This window comes from Nyctereutes procyonoides, unplaced genomic scaffold (genome assembly GCF_905146905.1).
Source record: "Nyctereutes procyonoides isolate TBG_1078 unplaced genomic scaffold, NYPRO_anot_genome, whole genome shotgun sequence".
NCBI classification, from domain to species: Eukaryota; Metazoa; Chordata; class Mammalia; order Carnivora; family Canidae; genus Nyctereutes; species Nyctereutes procyonoides.
In genome coordinates, this window is record NW_026575126.1 from 529,545 (window position 1) to 546,772 (window position 17,228).

The 17,228-nt window shown below is 49.7% G+C and overlaps 1 protein-coding gene across 1 annotated transcript in view; it reads right to left on the reverse strand.

The window, feature by feature from the left end:
• WLS (Wnt ligand secretion mediator) overlaps window positions 1-17,228 on the reverse strand; it is a 94,307-nt gene that overhangs the window by 48,237 nt on the left and 28,842 nt on the right. The window contains exon 2 of the mRNA XM_055339667.1: window positions 3,802-4,074. Coding sequence (XP_055195642.1) covers window positions 3,802-4,074 — 273 coding nt within the window. The remainder of the gene's footprint in view (window positions 1-3,801; window positions 4,075-17,228) is intronic.

The window sequence follows — 17,228 nt, forward strand, 5'->3', positions numbered from 1 at the left end:
TCCCTTACACTTGAGATAATACTGTTATGGCTCAACCTCTGATAAACAGGAAGTCGACCGCATGTAATAGGATCTTGTTCACCACATTCCTGATCTCTTTCCTCCTGTCCTACTTACTGCTGCCAGAAAGGCATCCAGACTAATGGTAAAATATAAACAGAACTTTCATGCATTCTTAACATAAGAATCCGAGGAAAACAGATCTACGGGGCCTAATGAATGTTATTATGATTAAAAATACCTCTCTGTGAGCAAAGACGCACCATCCCTATTTAATATTTAATTTAATGGGTGCCTCCCTCACTGTCCATAAACAAAGGCACAGAGAATAAATTTCAAGGAAAAAAATATTCCCACAAACCTGACACGTAGCCAGCCTTCTCATAGTAAAAGGTGACAGCTCCCACCCACAGCTACTGCCCCCAGAAAGCACTTTTTTGACCTGGTTTTCTTGATGGCTCTACGGTGCCAGTTATTTTATACATTAACTGAAGGAGCTGTTGGTTAATTTTTTAATGTGCCCCTATGAGGTATGGGCCCTCCTAGTACAAGAAACTTAACAATGTTTTAAGATAAGAATCTTTAGTACGGTCTTTTTTTTTCTAGATGAAGATAAAATATATTTTCGAGGCAGAGTACATACTTGAGAGAGAAAATACAAGACACATTCAAATTCATTTACATATAGAAATGTTTTAGTTGGGACGCCTGGTGGCTGAGCCGTTTAGCGCCGCCTTCGGCCCAGGGCGTGATCCTGGAGACCCGGGATCGGGTCCCGTGTCGGGCTCCCTGTGTGGGGCCTGCTTCTCCCTCTGCCTGTGCCTCTGCCTCTCTCTCTCTCTCCCTCTGTGTCTCTCATGAATAAATAAATAAATAAAATCTTAAAAAAAAAAGAAATGTTTTAGTTAAAGCCTCACCAGGGAAGGCATTTTTAATGTCTCAGATTAATATTCGCTGGGAAGTAGGGGCGCCTGGGTGGCTCAGTGGGTCGGGCATCTGCCTTCGGCTCAGGTCATGATCCTGGGGTCTGGGGTCCGGCCCCTCGTTGGGCTCCCTGCCAGCGGGCGGCCTGCTTCTCCCTCTGCCTCTGCCCCCCCTTGCGTGTGTGGGCTCACTCTCTCAAATAAACAAACACAATATCTAAAAACAAATATCTGCTGGGAAGTGATTCATTTGTTAAAACATGTGATCACTCTGACCACCCAGTAAGATGTGGTGTGGGGGTGGGGGGGGGGGAGGGGGGTCCCCACATACCCAACAATTCTCGGACACCAGCGGAGTCCTACAACACAGTTCAGTTCTGACACCGTCTACCCGGAGATGTTACGGGCTCAGTCCCATAGACTGTACTCCGCTCCAGATGCCAATCTCAAGCCCGGGCGTTACCTGCATTTCTCACCAACTGGCTTTAAAATTAGAGGTTCCCAAAAGCCCCCGCTTGGGTCTAATTTGCTAGGACAGTTCAAAGAATTCAGAAAAACCCATGAACTCACTGGATTACTGATTTATTACAAAGGATATGAACCAACAGCCGGGTCAGAGATCCCTGGGACAAGATCCCTAATGAGATTCCTTCTTTCTGGGGTGCCTGGGTGATCAGTTGGTTAAGCGTCTGCCTTCGGCTCAGGGTCCTGGGCTGGAGCCCCGCATCGGGCTCCCTGCTCAGCGGGGAGTCTGCTTCCCCCTCTCCCTCTCCACCCCCCCACTTGCCCATGTGCGTGTGCTTGCTCGCTCTCTCTCTCTCCCCCAAATAAATAAATAAGGAAAATCTAAAACAAAGAAATTCCTTCTTTCCTCACAGAGTTTGGGACCGGCAGGGTAGCATAAGAAAGCATTCTGGTTTCCCAAACGGGTAGCTCTCTGCACTCCCTTCCTTTGGGATTTTTACGGAGGTTTCGTTAATATTCACAACTGATTAAATCCTTGGCTACTGGTGACTGAGTGGACCTCCAGCCCCTCTCCCCTCCCTGAAAACCAGGAGTGGAACTGAAAGTGCCACCCCTCTATTCACGGTTGGTTCCCCTGGCAACCAGCCCCCACCCCTTAGGTGCTTTCCAAAAGTCACCTCATTAACACAAGCCCAGTTGCGGCGGAAAGGGGCCTGTTATGAACAAGAACACCCATTTCACTTTTATGGCTTCTGACGCTTTTTCAGGAACTGAGGACAAGAGACCAAATATCATAACAAAAGATGCTCCCATTATTCTCATCACTCCGGAAATTCTAAGGGTTTTGGGAACCATGAGCCAGGAACTGTGGGTAAAACCCAAAATATAGGAGAAATACGTGTTGGTGATCTGGATGACCAAATATATATTTCCTATAAATCACATTATCACAACACTGCCTATTCCCCTTATTATAGCACAGGTGTATGCACACATACATAGTTCGGTGAGTTTAAGCGTCTATTTCCCAACCACTGTCTCTCCCAACTCCTTAAAAGGACATTTTTTTTTCAGTCCTGCATCCTCAGTACTTCGTGTTTAACATACGGTTGAGACATGATAAGGTTTGAATGAGTGAATGAGTGTGTTACACAACCAACAGAGGCGACAATAGGTACGAGGATGTGGACATGTGAAATGCAAAGTGCCTCTGACTGCTCCCAGCTGGCTCTAACCCGGACTGAGCCACCCGGGTGCCCCCAGGGTCTCCACTCCGGAAGGCTCACTCCAGGTATCGATTTGCTCAGCTCCACACACACAGGCGCGTGCACACACACCTGCTCACACGTGTACCAAGGCAATCTTCCCTCACCATGCTCCACAGCCTATTTTTATTTCCACAGCCTCCTGCGCATCACACTGGCATGATCGTTTATTTGCCCGTCATTGCACTTGAGTATAAACCCCTAAAGGGCAGTCGTACCTTCCCGTCTCCGTATGTCTGGCCATCAGCACAGGGCCTGGCAGTGGTAGGCACTGCAAACGGTTTGGAACAACGGGGTGCCCTAAATGAATGGATGGGGGGGGCGGGGGGGCGCTTCATTCTGGAAATTATCTCAGCATATGTTTGTTCCCAATAAGATGTCAATCAAGCACAAATACTAGCAAAAGTCCTAAGCAAAATTAATTTCCTGATTGTATATGGGGATTATTGCCGATACAGGAAAATCAGAATTAGAAAAAGTGCCTTGATCCAAGGACAGGCCCCGGGCAGGGAGGCCTCCAACACACACGTCTTTCTCTTTCCGTCTCACCCTTAATCCTGTGTCAGTAAAAAAAAAAAGTTGGTCTCAACCTAACTTTTGCGTCTGAGAAACAGTACAGGGAACGTTAGGTTGAGACAAACATTTTTTTCTCCCGCTCATGAGCTGTCTGTATGTCCCATGGCCTCAGAACCCTGAGCCACAACCGAGTAAGATACAAAAAACAAAAACAAAACAAACCCCAACCCCTGTCTTATGGGAAAATGGGTGCTCACGGGTTGGCACTCCCATTTTGACAGGGACCCTGACCAAGAGGATGCCTTTTCCCAAAGTCTAGCGGGAAAAGACATTTTGAAACACGGGACCTTTCAGAATCCTTCAAATCGCTCTGCTGGGCTGAGCTCCATCTAAACAGGACGAAGGTGATGAAGCTCGGTGGTTAGGGTACGGCTCGGAAGCCAGGCGGCCTGGGTGTGAACGCCAGCCCTTCCACTCTCTGAAGCCTCTGACCTTGAGCAACCTCGCGGGGGCCCAAGGTCTCTAACCACAGGAAGAAATAGTAAGACCCACCTCACTGAACTGCGGAGGACGTGAACCTGAAGAGGAAAAACGTCCAAGGCAGGAACGGAACGAGGAGAGAGAACACTTACTGATTTGGTTGTTCAGCTTGAACGCGATGTCCAGCTGCAGAATAAACAGCATGAACTGGAACCAAGGACTCATCTCCATGGAGGGCAGGGGTATGTGGACAGAAAATACAATGTCGTTGGCTTCGATTTCTCTTGGAATCGCTTCCTCGATGTCCCGGATCTTGTCGCACTGGTTGGGTCCCCAAGGCATTAACCATTTTGCCTTGTGATGGTTTTTACGGACGTCCACACATTTCACGGACATGTAGGACACTGCCGTCGTGGGTCCTGGAGCTGAAAAGAAAATGTTTTCCTGTTTTAGAAAAATCTCCCACTGAAATGTTCGTTTTTTTGGCTGACATTTGCCTCCAATTTTCACACTGCCTTCTATAATTGGGATCGTAGTCCCCAGGGAGCCCCCAAACCCAGGTGAGGATCCTTCAGGGATCTCCACAGGTGTCAGCAAGTTTCTCCAAGAGTCTTCGCACTAAGTTTTCAATCACTGTCATTTTGATTGAAAGAATATATTCGTAACCACTCTGGTTCAGTTACTTCCTTTTTAAAAAAAAAAAAGATTTTATTTACTTATTCATGAGAGACAGAGAGAGGCAGAGACGCAGGCAGAGGGAGAAGCAGGCTCCTGCAGGGACCCCGATGCGGGACTCGATCCCGGGACCCCGGGGTCACGCCCTGAGCCAGACGCAGACGCTCAACCACCAAAACACCCGTGCATCCCTGGTTCAGTTACTTTCTTCCTCCAAACAAATGTGACAAAAATCGACCGACCGACCGTGCTGCAGCTCCCAGCCACCTCGGGGCTGGAGGCCCCGGGACTTCAGCGAGCACAGGGCCTGAAGCCCGCGTGAACAGCTCGCCGCCACTTAGTCTCGGGCAAGCAGGTCTAATCTGGTGGCTTCAGGACCCTCATCTGAGAAGCAAGACGGTCCGTTCCTAAGACCGGCCAAGGCAGCTGGTTTCCAAGACGCTCCTGAGCTCTACGCTGCATCCGACGGACAGAAAGAGCCACGCCGACCCCGGCCCCGTGTGGCACGCAGCTGTCGGGAGGACTGAAGCACAGGCCGTACTTCGGGAGTATCTAACCCACGCACTTCATCTGTGCGTCGCAAAAGAGGTCGGCACATCTAACTACGGAACATTCAAGAACACACAGTTTTGTGATTACCAAATGGTTACACGATTATAAAAGAAAATCTGCGAAACACAGAAATTTTAAAGTTCAGGACAACATTTACCCAAAATCCCACTAGAGGGAAGTAACCGCTGTTGGAAAAATATCAAAATACTGTCTTTTCTAGGAGGGTGTAATTAGATAAAATTTATAAATGAGTTACAGTCTGTAACTTCATAATACATACTAACATTAATGTACATTTCTAGAAAACAGGAGCACACCTGATACAGTTTTTAAAAAAAAAACGCGTGTTTTTACTTATTTTTCTTTTTAAGATTTTATTTATTTATTCATGAGACACACACAGAGAGAGGCAGACACATGCAGAGGGAGAAGCAGGCTCCCTGCAGGGAGCCTGATGTGGGACTCGATCCTGGGACTCCAGGATCACACCGTGGACCAAAGGCAGGTGCCAAACCACTGAGCCCCCCAGGGATCCCCAAAGTTCCAGATTTTATACAGAATCTCTCTCTACCTGGGGCACCTGGGTGGCTCAGCCAGGTAAGCATCTGACTTTGGCTCAGGTCCTGATCCCAGGGTCTTGGGGTCGGCCCCGCAGGGAGCCTACTTCTCCCTCTGCCCCTGCCCCACTCTCACATGCCTGCTCTCTCTCTCTCTCTCTCTCTCTCTCAAATAAATGAAATCTTAAAAAAAAAAGGAATATTTCTTTAGCTTTAGGTTTTTCCCGTGCTTTTGTGCTTGGACCTTCTTTATCTCCAAATCCAATAAACAGCCACCGTAATTAATTTCTATTTTTTTACGACTTAATTTTTAAAGATATTTACATAGTTGGTCCATCTGAAATTTGTTTTGATATAAAAGACGAATCGAGGTCCCAAGTTTTATTTTTGCTAAACATTTACATTATTCTTTACTGAACAGACTCTCCTTTCTTGTTGATTTATGACCTCACGTTTATCTCATGTATACCTATAGATGTTTTTGGACAGTCTGCTCGATTTCATGTATTGAACTGTCACTTCATGACAACATTGTGCTGAATCCTGTAAATCCTATAAATTAGCTTCTATCAATATCTGATAGAGTGAATCCCCCCCCCAATCCATTTAAAATTTACCCTTTTTATCCTTTTGCTGGGATTTGACTGAAATTACACTAAACCTACAAATGAATATGGACATCCTTTCCCAACATTTAGTTTTCCTGTCAAAGAACAGCGATTCCTTCCCCATGAGCTGGAGTCCATTTTGATATCTCTTTGAAAATTTTCACAATTTTCTTCCTGTAGGTCCTGCGAGTACAATATACTTTTAAAACAGATTTATAGGGCAGCCCCGGTGGCTCAGCGGTTTAGCGCTGCCTCCGGCCCAGGATGTGACCCTGGGGTCCCGGGATCGAGTCCTGCATCGGGCTCCCTGCATGGAGCCTGCTCCTCCCTCTGCCTGTGTCTCTGCCTCTCTCTCTCTCTGTGTCTCTCATTAATAAATAAATTTTTAAAAACCTTAAAAAATAGATTTATAAAATGTATCTCTGAAAATGAACAGGGAAAGGACAACATTATAGATTATGGTAGCTTAAGCACGTTTACTTCTGTGCATCTGATCCCTGGCACACTGTGCTTTCACACCTTTTATGAACAGAAATCATTTCCTATGTAATAGACATCAGGTAACAACCAGAGAAATAATAAAGCAGGAGGAAGGTCACCTAGGAGACCGCGGTCTGGGTGCCTGGAGGGCTCAGTCAGGGGACTGCACAGCTCCTGATCTCGGGGTTGTGAGTTCGAGCCCCCTTGGTGGGTACTGAGTTCACTTAAAAAAAAGAAAATCTTAAAAAAAAAAGGAGGCAAAAGTGTGCATTATTAATATTTGCCCTGCTTCTAATGCTCAAATACATATTTTTTCTATCCCTAAATATCTGTCCTAGCAGTAAATTTTTGGCAAAATGTTATGCTTGCAGAAAGGTGTGGCAAAGTCTACTAAAATGTATCAGGAAACACAGCACCACTAAGCTCTAGCTGAAAGTCCTTCGGGCACCACAGAACCACTAGGAATCCAGGCAAGGGAAGTTTTTCTTTAAAACTCAAAACTGTATCACAAAGACATTTTACACCTAATCCACCTAAAATCAGACATCTGGCTTTTTAGAAATATGAATGCATCAAAGTTTGGTTATCCCGACCTAGCCAAACCGCCCCCTGACGTTGGAAAAACCAAATGGTCCATTTAACTGAACCCTTTTTAATGTAGCTAGAGAAATAAACAGGGAGACAAAACTCATGAATTTTATTTTTGGCTAACATACTCAGACTGACTATTTGCTGCAGAAAATAGTTACTACATTTTAAAACTTCGATTCTTCTAAAACGAAGCTTTTTTTCATTTCTTTCCTTCCCCTCCCCACTTTTGAAAAACAAGTCTCTCCCTCCTTAGACCAAAATGAAAAATAACCGAGTTCCTCAGCTAAGCTCCAAAACCACATTCCAAACTTAATAACAGAGAAGCTGCACACTTTACGGGCACAAAGGCTGCATTTTTAATGGACACAGTGAACGCCTGCCTTTGTAGCAGCCTGAATTATTTTCATTCTTTCGTTAGTCTAGTGTATCTTGCATAAAGAAAAAAAAATCCCAGGAATACTAATATTTTCATAAATCTCATGGCAGCGAACTTGGAGAAGCCTCAAGTGCATCTCAAGCCGTATTATGGGAGTCACAAACATTTTTCTTCACTTGAATAAATTAGCCCTCTAGTCTCTAGTCTCAAAAACCTTTAGCATAGGTTCAAAACCTAAAGATAATTCAACATTCTCGATTTTCCAGCAGTGCCTGTAATTTTTGAGAAAGTAATATTCTGATATTCAAACATGGACAGCTGATGCTCTCCCAATAACATATTTATAACTTTTTAAGTTTTTATTTATTTATTCATGAGAGACACGCAGACAGGGGCAGAGACCCAGGCAGAGGGAGAAGCAGGCTCCATGCAGGGAGCCCGACGCGGGACTCGATCCCGGGACCCTGGGGTCACGCCCTGGGCTGAAGGCAGACGCTCCACCACGGAGCCCCCCAGGCGCCCCTATATTTACAACTTAAGACAACTTCCTATACCAGCTACAAGTGAATTCCTGGATGTTTCTTTATGTAGAAAAAGTCCATCAAAGTCAACTGAAAACAAAGCTTCTAGCTAGGAGGCCGTGTTTTCACTAGCTATAGCCAAAATTGTGACTACACGGATCACAGAACAGTGTCTAAAATTAAAAAAAAAAAAAGCAAGCTTGATTTCTATCTTTAAATCAACAATAACAAAGAAAAAGTATGAGGGGTTTTACTGTAAGAGGAAAGAATAAAATGGAAAATGTTGACATTACCCACGACCTTTGAAGACACCACAAGCAACTAACGAGCAGGTATAGGTCACGAAGGCCCTACTTAGTCACTAGCGTGGCTCCGGGAATTAGTAGAGTTTGTGTATTTAGGAAGGGCCTGGATGGTTTCAGGTCAACAAACTGAGTCATGTTTGCTCAGGTGAAAGCTCAAAGTCACCACCCCTCAGTGCTCCCGGACAGGACAGTAACGCGACACCACCCGCTGCACCCGCTGCCGCACACGCGTCCTGAATGTCCCCTCTGCCCACCCAAAGCCTTTAACTAGGGGTTAAGATGGGCCAGAGGTTCCCCCAGCATCAGGACGGAGTCGTCAGGGCAATGTGGCCGGAGAGGAGCGTGCGCAGGACGGGGCCGGCTGGCTCGCGGTGGCTCGCGGTGGCTCGCGGTGGCTCCCGCCAAGCGCAGGGGTCATAAAGCCGCGAGCCCTTCCCTGGAGCGCAGTTCTCTCCCCGGGTGCCACGTGGGCTGCTGCCTTCCTCGCGCACTTGCACGCGCGTGTCCTCGGCCCGCACCCATCCCCCCCGGCACGGCGATCGGGAGACGCGATTCCCGTCGACACTGGATGCTAAAGGAGACGAAACCAGCGGGACCTCCAGCTCAGGGCCCTGAGACGCTGCAGACACCCCGGGGCCCCCGCGGCACAGAGGCTCGCCTCCGCATCTCATCCTGACGCCACCTGAGAAAGGGCACCAGGAAGACGCCTGGGAGCTAAGAGAAACGAATTCACTAGAATGAGGTAGAAATTCCAGTCGTGACAACAGAACCTCGAGTGGAAACGTAAGCACCAATGACTAAGCCTGCCCTCCCTTTGGAGCGCTCCTGGCCCCGGGCCGCTTCCCGCTGGAGCATCTCCAGAGGCCGCCCGCTCGCAAATTGCCAGCCAGGCGACCGCGGCCCCGTCCGGCCGAGCTGAGTCAACGGCAAATCCTTAGCCCCCACCCCTTCCAGAACCGGTCATTAAAGAGCCGGACGGACAGACGAGACTTAGTCGCCTCCTAGAAAAGTTAAAATAAAATTAAAACAACACGCTGACATGACACATGGTCTCCGCTCAGGTCAGCCCAGGCCAGCCCTTCCTTCGCCCCGGGGCGAGGCAGGCGGCCTCCCGCACGCCGGCCCAGGAGTGCCGCTGCCGCGGGCACCGCTCTACCTGCAGGGACGATGACCGCCCCGGCCCCGAGCTGCTCACAGCCGTGCAGGACGTCCCTCCGGATTGCAACCTGCCCGGGCGGAGGCAGCTGGGACAGGGCGGCCGGCCGGGGGGACACCGGGGAAGAGCGTGTGCCAGGCCACAGACACCTAGGGCGCAGGGTGTTCTGGAAACACCTGCACCTGAGTATCAGAATTTATGAAGGGACCATTCGGTAGCTGAAAATGCAGCGCCGCCCCAACTTTGCTCTCTAAGCGGCGGCGGCGGTCCAGCAGGCGCCTCGGCTTCCCCCTCCCTGCGGCCTCTGCTCCATGCTGCAAAGCAACGGAGAGAAGATGACGAACGAGATCTGCAAATGGCCACCGACCTGTACTTAGGGGAGCTTTCCTTCCCAGACCCCCGCCTCTGTCCTGCAGGCAGCCCCAAGGCCAGATGTGAGGGCTCCTGGGAGGAGGAGCAAGGGGGCCGTGGGGAGGGAACGGGTGGGGACGGGGGCAGGGATGGGGGACGGCGAAGCTCTGCCTCCTACTCTGGCCACCGGGCCTCCAAGGAGCCTCCGGAGTCTGGGTCACCTAAACCAGAGAAAGCGCGTCTTCCTGCGACAAAGACGTGATCCATGTCGGCCTTGCGAGGGGAAGGGACGTGCAGAACGGACCATCAGGGGGTAGAGGCGCGTTTACAAACATTAACGATCAGAAACCCTCACTTGAAAAAGTAATGATTTTAAGTAAAAATGGTCAAACGGTTCGGAAACACTTGAGAGACTTGCACTTTCGCCGCAGCAATCAGCTAACAGAGATGGAAACAAAATACAACCCCCCGCCCCGCCGCCCGGCTTAACAACACACGGGCGACTGCTACCACAGAACTTCTTCCAGCGACTCAGCAAGGGAGTCGCTCTAACCGCGGGGCTCTAACCGCTGAGCTCTAACCGCGGCGCTCTAATGGTGGGGCTCTAACGGTGGGGCTCTAACCGCTGAGCTCTAATGGCGGGGCTCTAACCACTGAGCTCTAACTGCAGCGCTCTAACGGCGGGGCTCTAACGGTGGGGCTCTAACCGCTGAGCTCTAATGGCGGGGCTCTAACCGCTGAGCTCTAACTGCAGCGCTCTAACGGCGGGGCTCTAACCGCTGAGCTCTAACCGCGGCACTCTAATGGCGGGGCTCTAACCGCTGAGCTCTAACTGCAGCGCTCTAACGGCGGGGCTCTAACGGTGGGGCTCTAACCGCTGAGCTCTAATGGCGGGGCTCTAACCGCTGAGCTCTAACGGTGGGGCTCTAACCACGGCGCTCTAACCGCGCGCTCTAGGCTCACTTAAGGTTCTGCTGCCGCGGTCCCTGCACCTGTAGACACACTGATGCTTCGTTTACTTACCTATCTCTTCTAATGTCATTTGTTTACTTTCTAGCTCATTCCTAAAAGATCTGGGGTTACTAGAAAGTAGACTTTAGACTTTATTTATAAAAAAAAAAGAATTGAGGCTGATTTGAAAGGACAGGACTCCTGCTGGGGGCGGGGGTGGGGGGGGGCAGGGCACGGAGAATGGCTTGGCCCAGGTCCACAGCTACAGAAGCGGAGGACAAAAGCTGGAAGCCGGAGCCCCCACCACGCTCACATGGGCTACAAAGCTGAAGGTCGCTAAAAGCTACTTTTCATTCTGTATCGTGGACACAACTTCCACGGCCTCACAATGAGCGGGATTGCTGATTCGTTAGAGATTATACACTCACGTGGGTCCCAGGCCTTTCCTTCCCAACATCTATGTTTGTCCTAATGAGAACCTGTACGAAACGTACTGGGCTCCCGGGCCCTTGCACGATTGCAGGGTTTGTTTGGGACTTTCTGATGTGCCTCGGGGAGGGGAAAGGAACACAGGTGGCAGAAACCACGTGGACCACATGAATTTCTGTTATTTATACAACTACGCTTTTTACTCAAAGGCCCCCAAAAGCACTTATTTCACATAAAGGAAACTTCGGCAGGGTTTAGAGATTGGCTTTTAATGTATTAAACGGAGTTCCCTCAAAGACGCTGCCTCCCCTTCTCAAGCTCAAAAGCCTCCTGCTTTATGTCTGGTTAAAAGGCAACGCGTGGGATTCACGGAACGAATGAAGGAGCCAGGTCGTGTTATCTGGCTGCGTTGCGAGGCTTTAGACGACTAGCGATTCCTTGAGCCGAGTCTGCGTATTGTCCCCTCCAGGTCAGTCCTTTCTAAGAGGCTTCCTTGGTGTCTGCTCCAGCAGGCTGCACATTGTAGGGTGTCCCGGTAGAATGACCGCTTCAGATTTTTCAGCTAAAGTGTAAATACTTGGGTTAAACGGACTTAGTGCTTTGGAATTAATTAACCGACTCGGTCTGCTAATTCCTTTACTGACAGTGCGCTGAAGCCGTACGGGGCAGGCGCTCACTGCACCTCTGCCACTGGCCTGGAAGAGGGAACCCCCCCATCTGTCAACCATACCCATTCGACCCCACTAAGTTACTAAGTGAGATAGTATTTTACGATTCAATCTCAAGTACCGGGGAACGGAAAGTGGGTTCGCAGGGCCAAGGCCTGGAGAAATGATTTTCCGAATGGTCCCCGCTGCGCCCTAGCGCGTGTAACGGGGTCTGCCGAGTGAAAGGAACCCGTTCTCGCCAGCGATCTTCAGCGAGTCTTAATTATGCTAACATCTGTTCTAGGAGAGCTAAATTCTCCAACACAGAACATTCCTCTACGCTCAACTTCTAGCACCAAAACACACACACACACGGCAGAGTCGAACGCAAAGTAACTCGTGCCGTACACACACAAGTCAAGCCCTTGAAAGTAGTTCCCCACATGACAAATTCAAGGATAAATGACACATTCTGACGGCGAAGTCTCAGAAACCGTAGCAAACACTGGTGTGATTCATTCTGATAAAAAAAAATATTGAAAAATATTATTGATTTTAAATAATAAACATTATTATTAATATTAATGTTTGCATATTAGGCTGATGAGAATTTTAAATGCGTGGCCTGGAACCCCAATTGTTCTGGAGGCAGAGATGTGACAGCTTTGAAGAATAGAAGAATTACTCTAGATTTGTCAGGATCTACGCGGCAAGCAAGCAGCGCCACTTGGCTTCCATTACTTGGCCTGGCTCGGATCCCGTGGAAATGAGGAGCGTTGGAACCAAGAGGGAAAGAAAAATGAAGAGTGCTGTGGGACACAGAGCCAAACTCTTACATCGTCTCTGAGATGCTGGGGTAAACATGAAATTACTTTAAGCTCAAGATTGGTGTTAGTTTTTTGGGTTTTTTTTTTTTGATCTTCTTGAAAAAAATAATAAAATGCACATAAAGGGCCCCGTACAAAAGGGCACATAAAATCTGCCCGCCATTAGATATGCTATTTGGGGGAAAAAACCTCAAATCCTGAATGCAGATTAAAAAAACCAACCCTCAGGGCGCCTGGGTGGCTCAGCCGGTGGAGCGCCTGCCTTTGGCTCAGGTCATGATCCCGGGGTCCTGAGATCGAGTCCTGCGTTGGGCTCCCTGCTGAGTGGAGAGTCTGCTTCTCCCTCTCCCTCCGTGTGTGCACACACACACTCTAATAGATAAATAAAATCCTAAAAAAAAATGACCTTCACCTTTAACATCTAGCAGCAAACAGGACTAAATCAGGAAGCTCAAGGGAAGTACATTAAATTACTAATTCTAGGGATCCCTGGGTAGCGCAGCGGTTTGGCGCCTGCCTTTGGCCCAGGGTGTGATCCTGGAGACTCGGGATCGAATCCCACGTCGGGCTCCCGGTGCATGGAGCCTGCTTCTCCCTCTGCCTGTGTCTCTGCCTCTCTCTCTCTCTCTCTCTGTGACTATCATAAATAAATAAAATTAAAAAAAAAACTTTAAAAAAAAATAAATAAATTACTAATTCTAACCTCTGTGTCTGAAAAATGCCTGCAATTCCTGTTTCTCCATCGCTCCAGAAATACTCAAAACAGTAAAAATCAAACGCACGTGAAGTAAACACCAAAGACCTCCACAGAAAAACCAAACGGCTCATCTGCCGACGCTCCTGCTCACTGCTCGCAAGCCAGTATCTGGGCCGAAGTTCTGAGTCTGGGCCAGGCTTCAAAACCAGCCACCTTGCAGCCAGAAGGCCGGGAGCGCAGCCAAGACCACCGACGGCCACGGGTGCCGCACCTCCCCGTCTGCTCCACGGCCATGATCTCAGGCCGCGCGGGCCAGGCCGCCAGCGTGGGAAAGGCCTCGGAGCCGGCGGCGGAGCTGGGGGTGGGGGGCGACGGGGGGCGGCCGGCCCTCCCTGGCGAGCAAGCCCGCCGGCACCTCAGCCTTAGGAGCGCGGGTTCCGACGGCCCTGACGGCCCGGCCGGGAGGCAGGCTCTGCTCAGAGGCCGCTGCGGCCCGCCTGGCCCCGCTTGCTGCCTGCTCCCGCTCACTTAGGAGCCATGAGAGTCCACTGGCGTTGGCACTGCCAGGGTTGGCACAAGCACAGATGCCGCCCGTGGACCGCACGTACCTCCTGGAGAGCGCTCTCCGGGGCCAAGGTCACGGGCGGCCACCCCGACCTCCCATCCCCGCCGCCTCCCTGCGCCCCGCGCTGCCCTGCCCCGGCCCGGGATCGGCTCACAGGACGCACGGACCGCCGGCCAGCCGCCGGGGCCTCGCTCGGGGATGCGGTTCCGCGCGGGGACACCAGGGTCACGTGCTGCCAAACAGCGGCGACCTCCCTGGAGGCCGGGGGCTGCTGTCCCGGACCCACCGGGCCCAGACCCGAGGACACAGCAGCCGGCCGCCAGCTCCAGGAGCCTAACCCAGGCCTCGCTGCTCGTGGGGCACACTCGGGGGAGGCGATGGCCACTGCGGAAACCTTAGCCAGCCGAGCCGCGAGCCCCTGACCAAGCAAGGTTTCCTTGGGGCCACCGCAACCAGGACGCACACCACACTTGGGAGGTGCCAGGGAACGGAGGCCGAAAGACCCACTACAAAGCGCCATCAACTTACCCATTTATTTTCCCCACATTCTGACCCATCTCAGAACATCAGAACAACAGACAAAGCAATCAAAGGACCGACACATGGGCCGAAGGGCCACAGCTTCAGCGCCCGATCATTCAGGCTGAAGCCAAGGTCAAGCAAGACTCATTTAGGGCTTGATCTGGAATTTCAGAAATGCCAGGAATCACCATGTGTCCTTCCCTGAATATTCAAAGAAAAGGTGAGACCTCAGGACTTCTGAATTCCCTAGAACTGGAGGCAAAGAGGCAAATTTTAAGGGTGAACTGCAATTTTAACAGCCACACACTTAGGAACTGTTTTTACAAAAACACTGAAATGACAAAATAAAGCAAAATCACTATGTATTGGTGAATATTCTAATATTTTCATCAGTTATAGGTTCTAGCTCCAAGGCCACCTCCCTCCACTTGTTCAGGGCTTCCACCGTGCCAGCTCGTGAGGCCTTCACCAATTTCCCCTCAGCAACGAATGATCCTTACTTCCTCTGATGCCAAGAGCACCTGGCCCGGGTCTGCCTTGCAGATTCCACTTTATTTGCAGATACAGCTTCTGAACGCTACAAAACTATAGGCTCCGGAGAGCAGGGACCACATCTTATCCTTCCTGATGGCACCAAGCGTAAAGATTTGAACACGCCCGTCCTCCAAACCCGAACACAAGTCCCCCCGTCCTAATGAGCACATTAGCATTACATTATGCTGATTTACAGGTGTCGGGGCTGGCTCAGTCAGTAAAAGGGCGGGACTCTTGATCTTGGGGGTTGTGAGGTCGAGCCCCACATTGGGTTGTAGAGATCACTTAAAAATAAAATTAAAAAAAATAATAATAAATGGGCAGCCCCGGTGGCTCAGCGGTTTAGCGCCGCCTGTAGCCCAGGGTGTGATCCTGGAGACCCGGGATCGGGTCCCACATGGGGCTCCCTGCATGGAGCCTGCTTCTCCTTCTGCCTGGGTCTGTGCCTCTCTCTCTGAATAAATAAATAAATCTTAAAAAATAAAAGTCTTAAAAAATAATAATAATAATAAATAAATAAATAATAAATTATGCTGATTTACCTAAGAAGCTTTTATCAAACACCTAAAAGGCATTTTTGAAAGATGCCATAGCGGGGCACCTGGGTGGCTCAGTCGGTTAACCGTCTGCCTTCGGCTCAGGTCGTGATCTCGTCAGGATCCCTGCCCATCAGGAAGTCTGCTTCTCCCTCTCTCCGCTCATGCTCTCTCTCTGTCTCAAATAAATAAAGGAAATTTTAAAAATAAATCTAAAAAAATAAAAATGCCACAGTGGATTAGATCCATAGCCTGCCTACATGGAAGTACACCCGAGACAGGCATTCAGAGAGAGTTGGGGAGACGCCGTGGCTGTCTTCCATGATGCCAACCTCTCAGTGCTACACCTGTTCCCCAGCTGAGGTTCACGGCGGCCACTTAGGATGGTTCCTCCAGAACTGTCCCGACCTACACATATACTGAATACTAAATTTTGAACATCAAAATGGGGTGCCTGGCTGGCTCAGTCAGAAGAAGCCTGTGACCCCTGATCTTGGGGTCCTGATCCAAGATGGGTATAAACATTGCTAAAAGAAAAAAAAAAACTTTCAACGACCACAAAACGACCTCTTCCTAAACTGAAATGCTATCATCCCAATCCACAGGAAATAAAGTGAATTTACACATCAAAAGACTGTGTAGGAGACTGACAACAGGCAAGCAAAAACATGGGAATTTCTGAAAAAAGTCCTCCCTAAAGGGATTGCAGCCAACATTAAAATTGTGGAAACATGTTTAGGTAACTACTGTTGAGCAATGTTTTCTGGAAATTGAGGTTCTCAAAAGGAGGACTTACAGTTATTTACCATATTGGAGCACTCCTCTAAGGAGATCAAAGCCCACATGCTGCAGAGAAAACAGGAGACAACGTGAGATAAAATATTCGCACCTTTGCCTTAAGTGAGTATAATTCACGGCTGCCTCTAAAGTTTTTACGGCAAAGTCTATATTGCTCAGAACACGCAGAGGGAGAATTCAGGCCATTTCATTAATATCCTCTAAACACGTCCTACCAGAGAGAAAAACAAACACCCCCCCCCCAAAGACATCAATTCCTACTTTTGAGGTCAAATCTACAAACAGGCTCAGACAGAAATACGGGCCAAGGACCCCATTTTCCTCGCAGCTCTAAAGGCGTTCGTTCTTCTCTCTGGTTGAATGCTTCACGTCTGAAAGTTCCCGAAGAACCAGCGCGGAAAAGCAGCAGAGGACGAGGTGTGAAGAAACCGTGGTGGGCGGCCCGGGTGGCTCAGCGGTCTGGCCTGCAGCCCAGGGCGTGACCCTGGAGACCCGGGATCGAGTCCCACGTCGGGCCCCCTGCGTGGAGCCTGCTTCTCCCTCTGCCTGGGTCTCTGCCTCTCTCTCTCTCTCTGTGTGTGTTTCTCATTAATAAATAAAATCTTTAAAAAAAAAAAAAAAAAGAAAGAAACCATGGAGCACGGAACGGGGACCAGAAGCCTCGAGAAGACACATGGAACTTCTGGCTGGTGACAGGTAGACGCGACGTGCTGGGAGGGAAGCCCTACTCAGGAGGAAGAGTCTGCAGACCCTACTGACTCCTGGGGATGTGAGTGAGAAAGGGAGGGGTGTCCCCGAGGGTCCTCCGGGGAGCAGAGGGGGCAGCGTCACTGCTAGGGAGAGGAATGAGAGGAGAATCGGGCCCTTGCAGAGGCCGCAGAGCCTGTTAACGGAGAGCTGG